Source organism: Typopeltis vanoorti, chromosome 5, assembly GCF_054136105.1.
Source record: "Typopeltis vanoorti isolate ZY-2024b chromosome 5, IOZ_Tvanoo_1.0, whole genome shotgun sequence".
Classification (NCBI taxonomy): domain Eukaryota; kingdom Metazoa; phylum Arthropoda; class Arachnida; order Uropygi; family Thelyphonidae; genus Typopeltis; species Typopeltis vanoorti.
In genome coordinates this window covers 165,524,102-165,544,737 of record NC_143553.1, presented here as the reverse complement: position 1 = coordinate 165,544,737, position 20,636 = coordinate 165,524,102, and the positions used below count along the sequence as shown (strand labels likewise).

At 36.2% G+C, this 20,636-nt stretch overlaps 1 protein-coding gene across 1 annotated transcript in view; it reads right to left on the bottom strand.

The window, feature by feature from the left end:
- Nmd3 (60S ribosomal export protein NMD3) overlaps positions 1–20,636 on the bottom strand; it is a 185,823-nt gene that overhangs the window by 102,740 nt on the left and 62,447 nt on the right. Inside the window, exons 5-7 of the mRNA XM_090393542.1 lie at positions 16,074–16,150; positions 3,125–3,221; positions 1,477–1,594 (exon numbers count right to left, since the gene is read on the bottom strand). Coding sequence (XP_090249668.1) covers positions 1,477–1,594; positions 3,125–3,221; positions 16,074–16,150 — 292 coding nt within the window. The remainder of the gene's footprint in view (positions 1–1,476; positions 1,595–3,124; positions 3,222–16,073; positions 16,151–20,636) is intronic.

Below are 20,636 nucleotides of genomic sequence, written 5' to 3'. Positions count from 1 at the left end.
TGAAAGTGAGCAAGTTTATTATTGTAAGGCTACTACAATAGCCCCCCCCCCCCCTTATTATTATTATTTGACACCTCCAGGGAGTTCACCTGCTCTACAACTCTAACTCCACCATTCAATCACCAAATGACCAAACAACTATACCAACGCCATCTACCGCTGACCACCACCACCACTGGTATTTCCACAGACAATCACAAACATCCATGCCCACGGCAGGATTCGAACCTGCAGCCTTTTGGCTGGAGAGCGGATACGCTGTCCACTCGGCCAACCAGGCCAGCATTGTATCAGTGGGGAATACATTCCAAGACACTCTGCGGATACCTGAAACCACAGATAGTACTGAACATTATATATGTACACACACACACACACATATATATATACTATGTTTTTTCCTATACATACTTATGATAAAGTTTAATTTATAAATTAGGCAGAGTAATAGATTAACAACGATAACTAATAATAAAATAGAACAACTATAACAACATACTGTAATGTAATAAAAGTTATCTGAATGTGAATGGAATCTTAGCAACCTCAGTGTGCATTTTTTTATTAATTATAATTAATAAAAAAATGCACGCTGAGGTTGCTAAAGTGAAAAAGGTGAAAGTTCTCATCTTCATAAATAATTATTTATGAAGACGAGAACTTTCACCTTTTTTTTTTACTTAAAAGGAAGCATTTTATGGCTTCTCTTTGGCATATCTGAATTGCCAGCATTGCTACTCTTGTGCTTTGAGGCAGTTATTAAGTAAAATGAAGGTTACTTGAACACAAGCACTGCAATATCATGACAGTTGATCTGATAACCAAGAACTACTCAGAGCAGGCAATTTAAAACTTATGCATTGTCTATTACTAAAAGAAAGCCATACAGCTTCATTTTGGTAAATGTAAAAATTACATATGCAAAGTGGATATTAGATCCAACATTATTTCAAAGCCGAATGTTTGTAGAAACTATGAAAGTTTCATAAGTTGACCTGAGAGAGCTTACAAGAATACAATCCTCAGAATCCCAGAGTTAGCTTTGCTTGCACTAGTTGACTTAAGCAGCTAAGGCAACTTGGGGATGCCGCAGATTGTATTCTCGTAAGCTCTAAGGTCAATTTACAAAACTTTCATAGTTTCTACGAACATTCAGCTTTGAAATAATGTTGGATCTAATATCCACTTTGCAAATGTAATTATAAATTGTTTATTTCTGGAATTTTCGAATTAATATTTTCAGACTGGAGTTGACCACGGATAACTGAAATCGTGGATGTTTCAATTATCCGCCGGGGGGGGAGAGCTATGGTATAGTATAACTGGTTCATATACCAAGAGTTGATAGAGACAGGTCAATGATAAACATGCTGTTAAACTTGGCTGTTTCAATTAAATAAAATAAAAGTACATATTAAGTTATACTATTCAACAATTCCCCCCCCCCCTTACAGGAAGCAACAAATTATTACATACGTTGAAGAGTGCTTGGATCAATCAAATGGATAGTATTAGTGACATGAAGGCAGATACAGATTTGGCCAATGTTTCCCAAGGAACGAGCCAAGGTTGCTGGTAGGCAAACCACATCATTCTGAAAAAAAAGAAAAAAATTTCATTTTTTTTTTTAAATTTAAAGCACATTGTTATACTGACATTTTTCTAAATAATGCAACTCCCAGAAACCACAATAATCTGCTACATGCAAAAGCAAAATTATGAATTACTGATAAAGGAAGATGGCATATAAAAATTAATAGTTTCCTAATATACATCCTCAACAGGTTACTTCTACTAATCAAAATAAGTTTTCACTATTACCAGCTTCACATCAACAATTTTCTTTCAGATTAACTTGCATTGAATATCCAATATTGCTGGAGTTCACATTTTAGGCTTCTGAGGTATAACCGCTGCACTACTAACCTATCCACTCTGGAGCTGTTTTTGTGAGCTTCTTTATATGAAACTGCATGTTTTCTTAAACTTTCATCTTTAATTCTGTTTGACTGAACATACCATCTTATATACATTCATATATTCTTATTTATTATTTTTTTGATTCACATTAATTTGCTGACAAATGGCTGTAAAGTTGGATAAGGATTAAATAATCTGAGAAACCTACCCCTTGAGACCAAACATGGAACTGTTTTTCAGGCAACTTCAGGTCCTACCTAATAAGCAGAATGGTAGTCTTGTACCTGATGATGAAATCTATGTCTATCATATAAAGACATTCACAAGCATCCATGCTCACACTGGGGTATACACTCACATCCTATTAACCACGCAACCAGCCATATGGACAAAATACACACACTTCATATCCATCATATGTTTCAATGTAATATCAATGGTATTACAATTTTAATATGCACTTTGCATCCTTGATCACCTTGATGTCTATAGATGCCATGGCTGGTTGGGTGGTTAATTTCATCATTATGCTTTTCAAGGATTTAGGCCTGTTCTGGCCTTAGAAGTCGTCGTTGAATCTCTTTAGGGGTTTTCTTTTTCCTAATGGTTTGTAATTTAATCTTTCTGTTTTCATTCTTTCAACATGTTCTATTCATTTATGTTTATATTTACTTTTTTCTATTACTGATTCCTGGTTTAATTCTTTCATAATTTCTTCATTTCTTTTGTAATCAAATAGAGTACACTTTGCAGTTTTTCTCATAAACTTCATTTCAGCTGTTATTAAATCTTTTGATAACAGCTGAAATGATTTTGCTGCCATACAATAGGACTGGTAGGGCTAATGTATTGCATACTTTTTTAGTCTGGTTTGTTTTTGAACTAGGTTAGGTTTAAATATAAGAGTTCATTACAAGTGTTATTTTTAAATATTTCCCTTCTTGAGCAATAGGCTCAAAGATATATTTCACTGTCTATGAGTTTCAAAGTAGAAAGATGCAAAATGTTAAATGCTATGCTGTCACTAAAACAACAATTTAGATTAGTCAAGTCTAAATTGTAATTTCAAGCATAGTAATTTGATTTCAATTATTTATTTAAAACATACAATGTCCATAATTCTATACATATATCTATATGAAGCCTCTCTCTTTTAAAATACTAAAAGCAATATCTGAAAAAAAAAAAAAAAATTTCTACTTACTTTACATACAGGCACAATTTCTACAGAAAAAGTATGTTTGTAGTTGTATATGTTACTGTGTACATCATGTGAAATCAGTTGCTGTGATGTTAGACACCTGGAAAAATTATTAGACAAAATAAACATGATGCATAAGAACCTATTAATATAATTACAACTGCTATTATTTTTTCAGTTCATTTACAGTACATATGAATACCAGAAAGGATTTAAGTAAAAACTAAAAATCTTATAAACAATGGTGCTGGGAGAAAGTCTCCAAGCATATCACTTATCAAAGAATCCATTACTACATACAGTATTTCCACTCCTAATTTCAATTTACCTTAAAACAGAAAGCATCATCAATTTCCTGATATTATGTATCCTCAAGGGTGTTCAGGTTACTATGACAGAACTATATGATGAAATTTACATTAATTGCAAAACAGAAAGCAATCCTGAAAATTCAAACAGAAGTGAATTACATGCAGGAAAAGAACAAATCTCGCAAAACATTTCATCCACTTTCCAAATGTACTAATTCAAATGAATGGCACTCAACTTCAACGAACAAAATAACACTTTAACAAAAACAGAATTATTAACTTCCTTAATCACTATCTTGCTTTCCCAAAATCCATGTTCAACTTTTTTCTTCTCAAAGATGGAAGTGGTTGGAATGACAACTGAAACCAAGCTACATGCTAAATGCTATAAATATACAAGTGCAGTATGTTATGATATTAACTGCTTATGTTATGATCAGTTTGCCTGGTTTCGAGGAAGAAAAAAAAGTTTAAGAGGATGAGACCAGCCAGCTCACTTCACTTAAAAGAGACGTTATAAGGTTCTTTGCATCAAACAAGATATCAATCTAGTTGTCCCCCCCCCCCCCATCCAAATGACAAATGTTTCGAAAAGTCACACTGGTGTACATGCCCACATTGATATTCCATATTAGGAAAAAAAAATTGCCTAGTCTTTCTTGAAGTTAAATTTTTGACTGTGAAACTCATGCCTCATTCTATCAAAATTATTTGCTGTCTTTCTACAGATCTCTAAATGTTAGAGGTTATTCAAAACCTCAATTTCTTGTTTTAACATCTTTATTTTCTTATATATGGGTATTTTTCCTGCCAACCTGGCAGAGATTGCTTGTTTTGCCTCTCCTCTCCCATTCTGTTTAAGTGACCATACCACCTGAGATTAGCTATGCTAGTGCATTCCTGGATGCTGACAATGTCAAGTTCTTTTCTAATATCCTCATTTTTAATATGATATTGCCATTGATGCCACCTGTTCACAACCCTAATCTTTCTCAAAATTCTTATATCTGTGGTCTCCAGTCTTTGGTCAAGTATTTCTAACCCAATTCTCAGATCCATAAGATAAAATTGGTTTGAACACTGTCTTGTATACAGCTAATTTAGTGTTTTGACTAATTTCTCTCTTATACCAAATAAATTTATTCAGTTGACTTCCTACCATTCCAGCTTTGATGATTCTGTTGCCTATATCCATATTCAATTTACTATAGGTATTCTGTAGCTTCAATGTTTTTCAATGTTTCTGCATATTTTCATTGTCTTTGTCTGGTTATTGTTGACCTTCATATCATATCTATTACAACAGTTATTCAATTTAGTCAAGGAATCTTGCAGACTTGTAATAGATTAATTTAGAATTATAACATCATCTGCATAGAGCAAAGAGCTGAGATTATCATCATCATCAAGTTCCTGCCGGGGTGGTGAAACGCAATACATAGCCTCTCCCACTCAAATGTCAACCTCACCTTCCCGTGGTCCATCCTGTTCTAAAAGTACAAACAAGGCACTGGCGACCGAGTATGGGCAGTATAACCTTAACACCCTAGCAGAGTAAATGCTGTTAGATCTGCCTGTCCAGAGGCGTTAGGTAGCAGCCCTACCACCGGACTTACCCAGCGACAGGTTAGTAACCTGCCCTGGGGAAATTCACAATACTTTCAAGTTTCATGCAAAGAAAAGCCGGAAGGAATGTCAGGGAAAAGACCACAACCCAGGAAACGGTAAACGAAATTGGAAAAAGGAGCACATAATGAAGATTGCAACATGGAATGTGAGAAGCATTGCACACAAAGAAGAAGAACTTGATAAACAACCAAACCAAGCTAACATAAAGATATGTATAGTAACAGAAACAAAGAAAAAACAAAAAGGTACAAAAGAAACAAACAACTATATACAAATCTACAGTGGGGTAAAAAAAGAAGAAAGAGTAAAAGCAGGTATAATGATTATGGTACATAAATCCTTGAAGAACAATATTGTATATTACAACTATTTGAATGAAAGACTAATAGAAATTAGACTCAAGACATTAAGAGGCCACATAACAATAATTGGTGCATATTCACCAGAAGAGGGAAAAGAAGAAGACAGTAATATATTTTATAAAGAATTACAGATAAAACAAACAAAACTGACTATTTACTGCTAGCAGATTTAAATGCCAGAATAGGAAACAAAAAATATAAAACAAACATAGGTAAATTTGGCGAAGATACATGTAATCAAAATGGTCGCAGATTGCGCGATTTTGTCATTTATAATAATATGAGAATAATGAATTCAATGTTTAAACACAAGGAAATACATAAATATACTTGGTCAGCCAGAGGATACAAATCAGTAATTGACTATGTTATTATCATAAATTTTAAATTAGCGAAGTTAATTTTAGATGTAAGAGCATACCGAGGCTTTGAATTAAACTCTGATCATTATATGGTATCAGCAAAAATTCGTTTTAAACCAAAGTGGCTAAAAACACATAGAACTGAAAATTCTTACCAGCCAAGCTACAAAATTTCTTCATTACAGGATCCTCAAGTTAGACTACAATATCAAAAATGCACAAACTTAAAAACAGAAACCACACATGAATCAAGTGACACAGAAGATGAATGGGAAAATTTGAAACAAATTCTCACAAAAGCAGCAACAGAAACCTTAGGAATAAAGCACAAATGGATTAGAAAAAGAGGACTACGAGACTGGAACAAAGAAATAGAAAATATAATAAAAACCAAAAAGGACAGTTATCAGAAATGGCTAAATTCCAAAACAATAGAAGCAGAAATAGAGTATAAAAGAAATAGTGCAATTGCAAAACGAGAAATAAGGAAAAAACATAGAGAAAGATGGAACAATTTAAGTAACAGAACTAGAAAAGGATTTATTCAAGCCACAACCCAAAACCTATAAAGTAATAAAATACATGAATAAAGAAATAAAAGAAAATATAAAAATACAAACAATAGATTTAGAAAAATGGGTGACCTATTTCCAAAATCACTGGACAGATGAGAATAATGAATTAAAATTTTATAACACAAAGAATGACCTAATAGAAAATATCACAATGTTACAACTGAAAAATAGGAAAATGCCAGGAGAAGACAATATAAATATAGAACTATACAAAAATGCAGGCGAAAAATTTAATGAAAGACTTTTGAAATTTTTTTAATATGGTTTGGATGTCTGGAAAAACCCCTAACTCTTGGAAAAAAGCACTGGTCATCCCAATCTATAAAAAAGGAAATAAAGACAATTACAATAATTATAGGGGAATTAGCCTGCTGAATACAGGATATAAAATATATGTAGGAATATTAAAAGAGAAACTAAGCAGCATTGTAGAAAACAAATTACTAGAAGAACAAAATGGCTTCCGAAAAGGCCAATCCTGCATAGATCCAATTTTTATTTTAAAATTATTAACAGAAAAGAGAAGAGAATTTCAAAAAGAAACACATTTGGCGTTTATTGATTATGAAAAAGCTTTTGACAAAATTAGTAGACAAAAATTGTTTAAAATATTAACCAATTTAAACATACCAAACCAACTTTTACAATCTATTCAAGAAATATATACAGGAAATAAAATAGCAGTTAAATTAGAACACACCTCAGAATGGAAAGATATATCAAGAGGAGTACAACAAGGATGTACCCCTCTCACCTCTGCTTTTCAATATATATATAAATGAAATATTAACAATCTGGAAACAGCATAACCCATTTGGTATACAAATGACCCTGCAAATGAAGATAGATACGCTACTATTTGCAGATGATCAAATAGTATTAGCTACATCAGAAGATGACCTACAAAGATCATTAAAATAATTAAATGATATCTCAAAGCAATATAATATGACAATATCCAAAGAAAAAACAAAAATAATGGCATTCAAAGGAGAAAACCCAATAAGAAGTAAAATAGTGATAGATAATAAAATACTAGAACAAGTAAACACTTTCAGATACTTGGGATGTGATCTATCATACGAAGAAGAAAAAGACATAGACACTAAAATATCAAACTTTGTCCAAGTAAATGGCATAATAAATAATATATTTAAGCCATCCCTGGTACAAAAAAACACTAGAATCAGACTATATAATGTCTTGTCAAAACCAACTCTACTATACGGAAGCGAAACATGAACCATGAAAAGGAAAGATGAAAAACGAATTCAAACAGCAGAAATGAAGTTCCTCAGAAAAACAGCTGGATATACCAAGTGGGACCACAAAACAAATGAAGAAATCTTACAACCCTAAAAATAAAACCAATTAATTACTACATAAGACAGTATAAACAAAAATGGCTAGAACATTTAAATCGAATGGACAACAGCAGACTACCAAAAATATTATACAGATACAAAATAAGTGGAAAAAGAAGAATCGGAAGACCAAGAAAAAAATGGCATAAGACCGGAACACGCCACATGGCCTATATTCCATGTTAGGAAGAAGAAGAAGAAGATCAAATTCCTGCCATGTATCCTCAAGGGGTATACAGGATATGATAGTACTACATGAAAAATTTACATCGCTACTAACTTCCTATCTACAATTTTCCCCCAAATCGGTCTGCCACTTGTCAAGACTCCAACATTATCAGATATTATTTTTCTATTGTGTAAGGTTTTTCACACAATCAATCCACCTATATCTTGGTCTTCCTCTGGGTCGTTTTCCTAACAACCTGGCAGAGAACACTTGTTTTGCTAAACTTTCCTCGCCCATTCTATTTAAGTGACCATACCACCTGAGATTAGCTTTGCTAACGATTTACTGGATACTGACAATTTCAAGGTCTTTCCTAATATCCCCGTTTTTAATATGATATTGCCATTTATGCTATCAGTTCACACCTCTAATCTTTCTAAGGATTCTCATATCTGCAGTCTCTAGTCTTTGGTCAAGTGTTTTACTTCCGACCCAGCTCTCAGATCCATAAGTTAAAACTGGTTTAAACACTGTCTTGTATTTCAAATCACTTCATGCCATACCAGCTTTGTTGATTCTGTTGTCTATTTCCATATTTAATTTACCATCATCACTAAAAATCGTGCCTAAGTAGCTGAAATAGTTTACTTGTTCCATAGGTTCTATGTTCACAATGCAGATGACATTTTCAACAATTCTGCCTATTTTCATTGCCTTTTCATTGCTGACCTTCATACCATATCTATTACAACAGTTATTCAATTTAGTCAGGGAATCTTGCAGACTTGTAGCGGATTTATTTAGAAGTAAAACATCTTCTGCATAAAGCAAAGAGCTGACATTAACATCTCCAATTTTGCTATCAGGTTTAATACCACTTTCCTTCATAATGTGATCCATATAGATAATGAATAACAGAGGGGAAAATGTACATCCTTGTCTCACACCATATTTAACATTATACCATCTTCCTGTACTTCCAATTCAATTCTATTCTAATGCTAACTGCTGACTTACAATTCAAATACAGACTAAGTATTGCTTGATATAATGCCCCATTGACACCATATAACTGTAGCGTACTGAATAGCTCTTCTCTTGGTACCTTGTCATATGCCTTTTCCAGATCGACAAAACTTAAATCAGATCTTTGTTATATTCCCATGCTTTCTCGACTATTTGTCGTAAAGTGAAGATCTGATCCTGACAGCCTCTATTTGGCCTGAATCCAGCTTGTTCTTCACCCAGCTATTCTTCCACAATTCTTCTCAATCGTTTCTCAAGTATACTTGCATAAATCTTGCCAGGAACACTCAGTAGGGAAATACCTCTGTAATTCTCACATTCAGTTTTATTTCCCTTTTTATATATGGGTACTATGAGAGCTCTACTCCAATAATCAGGAATTCGTCCCTCTGTCCAGGCTTTCTGAACAATGCAGTGCAGCCAATGTAAGACTTTTATACCACATACTTCAGCATTTCTGGTCAAATATCATCTACTCCTGCTGCCTTTCCACATTTCAAGCCTTTGATGGCTTTTTCTACTTCAAGTATGGATATATTTGTACACATATATCATATCTGTTGTCTGTTGAGTGTTTTTTTTTACCACTGTGCTATCACTGCATGTTTCATTTAGCAATTTTTCGTTAAAGGATATCTTTTTTTCCTGTTTTGATGTCACCTTTATCATCTCTAACTCCTTTTACAGCACTCTTTCCTCCATTTCTGAGCTTCTTCAACAACCTCCAGAATATCTTTCCACCTTCTTGATATTTATTTTCTATGTTCTTGCCAAAGTCCTCCCATGATTTTTGTTTAGCTAGTTTTATACAATATTTTGCTTTCTTACATTTGTCTCTGTATTCTCTAAGATCACAAGCTGATTTATTTGCCAGGAACTTTTGATATGCTTTCTTCTTTTCCTTCACTGCCTCTTTAACTTTCTGTGTTTGCCATGGAGTTCTAATTTTTTTTTCTATCCTTGCAGACAACCTCACCACATGCCTCTCTAGTTGAATCAATCAGGGTTTTCTTCAAGGCTTGTTAATGAATCTCCAAGGTTTGGTTCCTGTTCTCAAACTCTTTCATTTTTTCTTCAATAATCTTTGTGTATTTTAGTCTACAGATCACATCTGAGAGCTGCTCAACTTTTATTTGCTTTAAAACTTCCTTACATGTTATTCTTTTCAATATGAAATACAATTTTATCCTGCTCAAGACTAAATGGTGATCGCTTCCAATTACAAATCCTCTGTACACTCTGGTGTCCTGCAAAAGTGGAAAAACATTAATGTCAACAATAACATAGTCAATGAGACTTTTCTTATTCCTTGCCTTTTCTCTCCATGTGAATTTGTGCACATTTTTATGTTGGAACAGGGTGTTAGTAATGACCAGTCCATGTCCTCAGTAGAAATCCAATAGATATTCGCTACTATTATTAGCTTTGCTCTTTTCTCCAAATTTTTCCAAAATATTTTTGTATGTCTGACAATCATTTCCTACTCTGCTATTTAGATCCCCAACAAGGACCAACTTTTCCTTTTTCATTGTGTCAGTTGCTTTTTCTAAAGCCTTAAAAAATTCCTCCACTTCTACCTTAGTAGAACCTTCTGTCTCATTGTCCAGTTCCCCATTCTCATATTTGCTCACATCACTTTACTTGAGACTGGCAGCCATTTAAGAAGATTAGCCTAGTATTTTGTGTTGAATACTACAGCTACTCCTTCTTTTCGTTGATTGTTATTGCCTGAATATAATATTTTGTATTTATTGCTCAGAAAGATCTCATCAGTTTTTGTCTTTTTTGTTTCAGTCACCCCTATTATGTCGATCTGGTACTTATCTAATTCCTCAGCAAGCTCCATTTCTTTGCTATTCAGGCTTCTTACGTTGATAGTAACGATCTTTAACTCTGGTGATGTTGAGTTTGGGATGTGTTTTCAGATTTGTAACAGTAGCTGACTTTATGCTGTTCGCCTTGGTTACCTGGCTCAAAACAACAGAGGCCTTGTTTAATTGGGTGACGCCTCAGCCGGCATGAAATTTTGTCATGTTGTACCATCATTTTGTATTTTTGTTTAAGCCAATAAGAATACGATTTGGTCGGGTAAATCCCAAATTGCCAGCCCTCATTTGCTCAGTATCCAGGTAGATACCCAACAGGGTGCATACGAGAAGGTGATGATTGGACATTAGGTAAGAAGCCCTGGTCGGTTCTCTGCATTCCTTCAAAGGCTATGTGGAGGTCTCCTCTCAGTTATATAGTTTTGACCCAACATCTCAATTTTGATATCAGGTTTAATACCATTTTCATTCATAATGTGATCCATATAGATAATGAATAACAGAGGGGATAATGTACATCCTTGTCTCACACCAGATTTAACATTAAACCATCTTCTTGTAATTCCTTCAATTCTACTGCTGACTTATAACTCAAAGACTAAGTATTGCTTGACATAATGCCGCATTGACACCATACAACTGTAGCGTTTTGAATAGCTTTTCTCTTGGCACCTTGTCATATGCCTTTTCCAGATCTACAAATACTTGTTATATTCCCACAATTTCTCAATTATTTGTTGTAAAGTTAAAATCTGTTCCTGACAGCCTCTATTTGACATGAATCCAGCTTGTTCTTTACAAGTTTCCCTTCCACAAACTGTACGTATACTTCATAAATCTTACCAGGAACACTTAGTAGGAAAATACATCTGTGATTCTCATAAGTTTTAATTCCCTTTATATATATATATATATATATATGAGCACTATGAGAGCTCTACTCCAATCACCTGGAATTCATCCCTCTGCCCAGGCCGTCCAAACTATGCGGTGCAGCCACTGCAAGGCTTTTATATACTTGAGCATTTCTGGTCGAATATCATCTACTGCCACTAACTTTCCACATTCCAGGCTTTTGATGGCTTTTTCTATTTCAAACATGGATATGTATTCCTGATTGCATGCCTGTTGAGTGTTTTTTAATCACTGTTGTCATTGCTTGTTTCATTTAGAAAATTTTCAAAGTAATTACTCCATACATCAAGGATATCTTTTCCTCCAGTTGTGATGTCACAATTATCATCTCTCCTTTTACAGCACTGTTTCCTCCATTTCTGGGCTTTTTCAACAGCCTACAGAATATTCTTCCTCCTTTCCGGTATTTATTTTCTATGTTCTTTTCAAAGTTTTCCATTGACTTTTGTTTAGCTAGTTTTACAGTGTTAGCTTTCCTACATTTGTCTCCGTATTTTCCAAGATCACAAGCTGACTTATTCGCGAAGAACTTTTGATATGCTTTCTCCTTCACTCACTCTAACTTCTTATGTCCACCAAAAAGTTCTGATTTTTCTATCTTTGCAGACAATCTCACCATATGCCTCTCTGGCTGAATCAATCAATGGTTTCTTCAGGGTTTACTACTGAATCTGAGGTTTGGTTCCTGTTCTGAAACTCTTTCAAATTTTTCTTGAAAAACATTTGCATATTTTAGTCAACCATTCACATCTGAGAGATGCTAACTTTTATTTCCCTTAAAACCTTTTTACATGTTCTTATTTTCAATATGAAATTCAATTTTATTCTGCTCAAGACTACTAAATGGTGATCACTTCCAATTTTAAATCCTCTGTACATTCTGGTGTCCTGCACCAAGGAGAAAACATCACTATCAACAATAACATAGTCAATGAGACTTTTCTTATTCCTTGTCTCTTCTCTCCATGTGAATTTGTGCACATTTTTATGTTGGAACATGGTGTTAGTAATAACCAGTCCATGTCCTGAGCAGAAATCCAACAGATATTTGCCATTATTATTAGTTTTGTTCTTTTCTCCAAATTTTCCCAAAATATTTTTGTATGTCTGACAATCAATTTCCTATTCTGCTATTTAGATCTCCAAAAAGGATTGACTTACTTTTTCTAACCTTCTGTGAGACCATAGGCACAAATAAGTCTCATTTGTCCAGTTTGTCATTCTGATATTTGCCCACATCACTACTTGATATTGTCTTCCATTCAAGATTAGCCTCGTATTTAGTGTTGAATACTATAGCTACTCCTTTTCCCCGATTATTATTACTGCCTGAATATAACATTTTTTATTTATTGCTTAAAAAGATTTCACCAGTTTGTCTTTTTGTTTCAATCACTCCATATTAAGTCAATCTAATAAACATAAAATCTGGAAAGATAAGAAATCTGGAAACAGGCTGCACTATGAGAAGAAGGGGTGTCAACCCCCATCTTCTCATAGTGCAGCCTGTTTCCATAAAAGGCTCTAGCATACCTAGAAAGCATTCCTGTTGCAAAAAAGATATCTCTTCCTAATTGGAGGAAATACCAACCAGATTCACTACATGACAGACAACCCTCACTATATTATGATGAAAACACCACTCTGCTTACTGGGGACCTGAAGTGGCCAATGCTTTCCAGATTAAGGGTTCCTGTTTACTCTGCCCCCCCCCCAATCATTAACCATGTAGCGAGTGTTACTCCTCAAGGACATGCCAAACATATTTAGAAACCTCCTCCTTTTCAAGGGTAGTAGTAAAACACTGACACAGGCTGGCTGCCAGATAGTGTTTGAGCCAAAACCCATCAAAGGGACCCTCTTTAAGCTCGGTTTCAAGGGCTGTATCAGTTGAAAGACCTTCGCAACACCTCTTTAATCAATGGCTACAGCCTATATCAAATATTACATGCACCCCCTTTCTTTTCTACACTCAAAGCATTCCCATCCCATATATTAAGAAAACATCAGAAAAAATAGCCAACGTTCCCTGCAAATATAATATCCATACCACTTTCAAACCTTTTATTCAGCTAGCTACCTTCATTCATTCTCCTGGGAATTGACTACATCCTCTTGAACATCCTGGAGTGTATGAAGTTCCTTGTGTCTGCAGTTTAACCTAATTTGAACAGACTGGTAGATCAGTTAATATCTGCCTAGAAGAGTACAAAAATTACATCCGAGATCATCTGTATGGCAAGTTGGGATTGGCAGAGCATGCCCTAGATACTCCTTCACATAGGATCAAATGGAGAAAAACACCTATATTACGTAGAAAAGTCATTACAGGTCTGAGAGGTTATTCTTAGAATTGGCATCAGCTATGAAGCACTATCCCAACCTCAACAAGTATGGTTGCATTAATTTACCAAAACTTGGGAGATTATCATTTTAAGACCTAACAGCCAGACATCTCTCAATTAGCTTTATAGTTCCTACCTACAAAGAATGCCATGTAAGGATATTAGGTGTCAGTTACAATTTAAACAATTTCTACAATTACTTCTACAATTATTATTATTATTACATCACACCTCCAGGGAGTCCAAAGACTCATCGAGGGAGGGCATATACTCTACAACTCTTCGTCTCGCTACTCCACCAACCTTCATCATCTAACACCAATGCCATCTACCACCGACTACCACTACTAGTACTTTCACAGACAATCACAAACATCCATGCCCACCACAGGATTCGAACCCGCAGCCTTTTGGATGGAGAACGGATACGCTAAAATCATACTCAACCAACTAGGCTGGCAAAAAAAGAAAAATCCATGCTTTCCAATCAAAGGCAGCAATGTCTTTAATCTGTCCAACTATGCAGTTAAAAATGAAAGAAAAAAATATGGGCCCGTCTGGGATTTGAACCCGGGACCTCTCGCACCCAAAGCAAGAATCATATCCCTAGACCAATGAGCCGCTTACAGACACATAGTTTAGTGATGTATGCCTGTTACAGTTATCATTGTGCTATGATGATGCTGGGTAGAAAACTAATGAAATATTGAAGAGTTTAATAAATGTACTTTTTCCTCTTTGTATTGTTTATACTGTTAAGCATAATCATGAATGTTAGGTAAAATGTGTGTCAAAAAAAATCTAGGACTACTTTTTCTAAGGGAAAAACTGTCAACATTTCAGCCCATCTTGTGGAAAGAGATAATTCACATGAGTGAGTTATATTATCTAAAGTGTGAGATTCCCCCCCCCCCCCTTCCTTCATGTGGCATTATCAAATGGATATTCTAGATACAATGCAAGTGATCAAGTTTTTCTGCAAACTTTTTAAGTCATGGGTTTTTGATTATAATCCTGAAAAAAAAAAATCATAATACACAATAGTGTTGTCGTACTGGCAAAAGAGAGGTCAATTCAATATGTCACAGCAATGTTCCTTACTTTCTTTGACATGGAGGGATTTGGTGTATTAGGAACTTTTTTTTTCTAAATTCCAGGCTATGAATTAGACCATCTACAGACCCATTTTCCAATGGCTTCAAGATGTAGCTCACTGGAAAGGCTTAAAAAATCAGTCCTCCTCATCAACAGACTGACAAGCATCTTGAAGGGAAAGGGAAATGATTTCAAGTCATCACAGGTATAGTGCTAAATATAAGAGTGGCTAGCTGTAAGCCATTTTCAAAAAAGCCTACCAGAGATGCACTGAACAATGACAGAATTACAAAAACTGTTGCATATAATCTGTGGAATTGTACTTTGAAGAATATAAATTAAGTAACTTGTATATGCTTTAATTTCTCTAAAGAAAAAAATAAAATAAAATGACCAGATATACATATATCTGAAGTCATCCCTTGACCTGGTCTAGTCTTCATTTATTCTATTTATTTAACCAGGATCTTCAGTTATTTAGGACTTTCTTTTATTCACTCACAAAATAAATTAATAAAATGAACAAAAGATATTTATATAAATCTATCAGCTCTGTGAACATGTTGCTGACCAGGTAAGCTTTTTAAGCATGTGAGTCCAACTCACAAACTGGCTGTAAAAACCTATAGTACATTAGCACTGGTATAGTAGGTGGGCTAAGAGTCAGATAACTGTGAACTACTGTTCTAGAGAAACACACACACATGCGTTTCGAATAAGCAGGGTTGTGGTCACACTAAATGAAATTTACCTATTACCTAAAGACTTTCACAAATATCCATGACTGTGGTGGGATTTAAACCCAGAACCTCTTGGTTGGACAGCAGAAGTACTAGTTGGCTAACTAGCCATCAAGCATATACACGAGCTCAAAAAAATTGCTACTATTTTATATATACAACATCCTGCATTTAGATGCCTACAGTAGGTGTGGGAATTATTTTTTTTTTAAGTTGGAAAGGTTTCCACCTACCTACATGGAACAACAGTATGAAGAAAATCTGCCAGCTTTCTAGCATCATCTTTTTTAGCAAAAAAGAAATCCAGTCCCTCTGAGGAGGAAAAAATAAAAAATAAAATAAATGTCATAGTTTTAGAAACTTAATTTTAAGATAGAATATCTAATGAAGACTTAATACTGAAATGATCTAGAACTGCACTACTCAAATAATAGCATGTAATAAGCAAAAACCTTGACTATTACTCACTAGTGAGTCATCAATTTATTAAGATGCACCTAATAATGTGTGCATGTGTGTTGAACAACCACGAGCAGGACAAAAAAAATTTTGTTGGTTCACCACATTCAGGTAATGCTGTGGTCACCTAATATCACTCACGTTAAATCTGACCTGGTCAATTTATAAGCTTTCGTGTAATGGATTAACTTGCATAACTACTATTACTGATGCAGTATCTAACTATTTACATATTAGTATCTATCAGTCTGAAGCATGAGGAAAAATTGCATACATTTTATCAGTAGTAATATAGGTGCATTTATTATTATTTATTTATTAATAAAAAAAATCATTTTCACATACATTGTAACTTTTACACTTATACGTCTTGAATCAGTTATGATAATTACAAAATTTCTTCTGTGCATCATTAACAAATTTGGAGGATAAAAAACTCAAACTCATCACACAAACCCTCAATAAAATAAAACTAAGATCTATACACGTTAACTACATTAGTGAGTTTCTGAATTCTGACTGGTTCTGAACCATTTGGTAGAAAGATGGGACCAAAGATGCTATATGATGAGGCAGCAATTGAGTTAACAATCTAAACATATTTAGGTTGCATATTTTTATATAAAGAAATTACATCTTTGGAAAGTAAAGAAAATAAACTATACTACTTCAACTTTCCAACTTTTAATATCTACTATGAATGGTTCAAATTCAGCAGTAATTGACTTATATTGTAACCAATTATATACATAATCGGGTACAATATAAGTCAATTACTGTTATCAGATGCACAACTATTTTACTTTTTTGTTGTGTTACTTTAGCACACCTAAAGTTCATCTTTTGTAGTACACCTAAGTGTTCTCAAAGTGATGCATGTGTATTCTATTCTCTTACTGGTCATATTCCAACAAAATTAATGATAATCAACAAAAACATCTGATGTTGGTTTTGTTGATTATCCCAAAAGACATAAGTTGAGTAAATGTACAAACTATTTGTGACATAAAACGTTCATAGAATGGATTTATCTTGTGTATATATTTTATATTAATATAATTTTTTTTCTCTAATATCAAGAGCATCTTCATTATGACTTCCAAATTAAACAAGATAAATTCATCGGGGCTATCAAAACAGTCTATCACAAGACATCAGGGCTTTCCAACAGTCTATCACAATTGACAAACATGAGTAAATGTGCCGATCTTAGTAACGTCGATCGTGGACGTATTATCAGCGCAAGACAGATGAGTCATTCTATCACCTGAGTGATAAGAACCCTAGAGTTCTCAAAGGCAACCATATCAAAGGTCTACCATGAGTATTACCATCAACAGACGTACCAGCACTCAGAGAGAAGAGGAGGCTGACCACATGTCATTGATGACCAGGATGGACAAACTGTCAAGGGTCTTACAGACCAACCATGGCAACAGCAGCACAAATCACATTCGGTTTCAATGTGCAAGTAGCAACAGCGAGCAAACAGTACAGTGTACCCTACATACCATTTTTACAGGAGCTGATACCCTAATCTTGTACTACTGCTGACAGCTGGGCATTGCGCCTTGCCTGATGTCAGGATGTTCAAAACTGGACTTCTGCAAAGTGTGTCACATGGTCTGATGAATCTCATTATCAGTTGTACCAAGATAACAAGAGGGTGCATGTGTGGCATCAACAGCATGAGGCCATGGCCCCGTCGTGTCAAGGCTCTGTGATGGTTTGGGGTGCCTTCTCATGTGAATATTAGGTCAGTGTGTCTATAGAGGTACTTAAATGCTGCAAACTACCAGAATGTGCTGGCTGATCACCTACACACTTTCATGCCTTTGTGCATCCTGCAGTCGATGGTCTGGTTCAGCAGGACAATGCACCAGGTCGCAACCACCCAAGCATGGCTCAAGGAACACTCATCTGAATTTGGGACTATCCAGCGGTCCCCAAGCTCCCTGGATTTAAATCTGATTGAATCTCTCTGGGATGCCATGGAGCAAGACATCAGATTCATGCATCTGAGACTGACATCTAAGGCACAGTTGTGCACAATGCTGCAACAGGTTGGAATTACCTCCAGCATCTGGTAGAGTAAATGACTATGAGAGTCCAGGCTGTTATTTACATTAGAGGACCAAGGTGCTGTTAGGTAGGTATCTCTAATATTTTGTCCAGTGAGTGTAACTAGATCATGACGATCTACATCATGCATGTGCAGTTTGAATGTGTCATTGTTCAATATACCAGCTCGTTCTTTCTGTTTGAGTCATACTGAAGATGCTCTAGATATTAAGGTGAAAATTTTATACTTGGGGGGGGGTGGGGGGGGGGGGGGGTGGGGGGGGGGGGGGGTGGGGGGGGGGGGGGGTGGGGGGGGGGGGGGGTGGGGGGGGGGGGGGGTGGGGGGGGGGGGGGGTGGGGGGGGGGGGGGGTGGGGGGGGGGGGGGGTGGGGGGGGGGGGGGGTGGGGGGGGGGGGGGGTGGGGGGGGGGGGGGGTGGGGGGGGGGGGGGGTGGGGGGGGGGGGGGGTGGGGGGGGGGGGGGGTGGGGGGGGGGGGGGGTGGGGGGGGGGGGGGGTGGGGGGGGGGGGGGGTGGGGGGGGGGGGGGGTGGGGGGGGGGGGGGGTGGGGGGGGGGGGGGGTGGGGGGGGGGGGGGGTGGGGGGGGGGGGGGGTGGGGGGGGGGGGGGGTGGGGGGGGGGGGGGGTGGGGGGGGGGGGGGGTGGGGGGGGGGGGGGGTGGGGGGGGGGGGGGGTGGGGGGGGGGGGGGGTGGGGGGGGGGGGGGGTGGGGGGGGGGGGGGGTGGGGGGGGGGCAGAAATTTCTTAAAGCAAACCATCATCGATTCCTGATATGTACTCTCAAAGGATATACAGAATCCTATGATATTACTATGAAGTAAATTATGTTATAATTTACTTCATATTATTACTGGCTTCTTGTTAACATTTTCTTCCAAATTAATCTATTATTTGTCAGGTCTCCAAAATCATCAGATATTACATTTTAGCATTCTAAAACACTGCTAACTACATTAATCCACCCATATCTTGGTCTTCCACTTAGTTTAATCTTTCATCTCCTATACTGTTTGAGTGACGATACAACATTACATTAGTTCATCATCATCATCAAATTCCTGCCATGTACCCTCAAGGGGTGTACAGGATATGATAGTACTACATGAAAAAAATTACATCATTATTAATTTCCTATCTACAATTTTCCTCCAAATCAGTCTGTTACTTGTCAACACTCCAATATTATCAGATCTTATATTTCTATAATCTAAAGCACTTTGTACCGTATCAATCCACCTATATCTTGGTCTTCCTCTCGGTCGTTTTCCTGACAACCTATCAGAGAACACTTGTTTTGCTAATCTTTCCTCGCCCATTCTGTTTAAGTGACCATACCACCTGAGATTAGCTCTGCTAACGCATTCCTGGATGCTGACAATGTCAAGTTCTTTCCTAATATCCTCGTTTTTAATATGATACTGCCATTGATGCCACCTGTTCACGCCTATAATCTTTCTCAGGACTCTCATATCTGAAGTCTCTAGTCTTTGGTCAAGTGTTTTACTTCTGACCCAGCTCTCAGATCCATAAGTTAAAACTGGTTTGAACACTGTCTTGTATACAGCTAATTTAGTGTTGCGACTAATTTCTCTCTTATTCCATATGAATTTATTCAATTGACTTCCCACCATACCAGCTTTGCTGATTCTGTTGTCTATTTCTATATTTAATTTACCATCTTCAGTAAAAATCGTGCCTAAATAGCTGAAATGTTTTACTTGTTCCACAGGTTCTCCATTCACAACACAGTTGACATTTTCAATGATTCTGCCTATTTTCATTGTCTTTGTCTTTTTATTGCTGACCTTCATACCATATCTATTACAACAGCTATTCAATTTAGTCAGAGAATCTTGCAGACTTGTAGCGGATTTATTTATAAGTATAACATCATCCGCATAGAGCAAAGAGCTGACATTAACATCTCCAATTTCGATATCATGTTTAATACCACTTTCCTTCATAATGCGATCCATATAGATAATGAATAACAGAGGGGATAATGTACATCCTTGTCTCACACCAGATTTAACATTAAACCATCTTCCTGTACTTCCTTCAATTCTAACTGCTGACTCACAACTCAAATAAAGACTAAGTATTGCTTGATATAATGCCCCATTGACACCATATAACTGCAGTGTATTGAATAGCTTCTCTCTTGGCACCTTGTCATATGCCTTTTCCAGATCGACAAAACTTAAATACAGATCCCTGTGTCCACCAGGGAGTTCTGATTTTTTTATCCTTACAAACAACC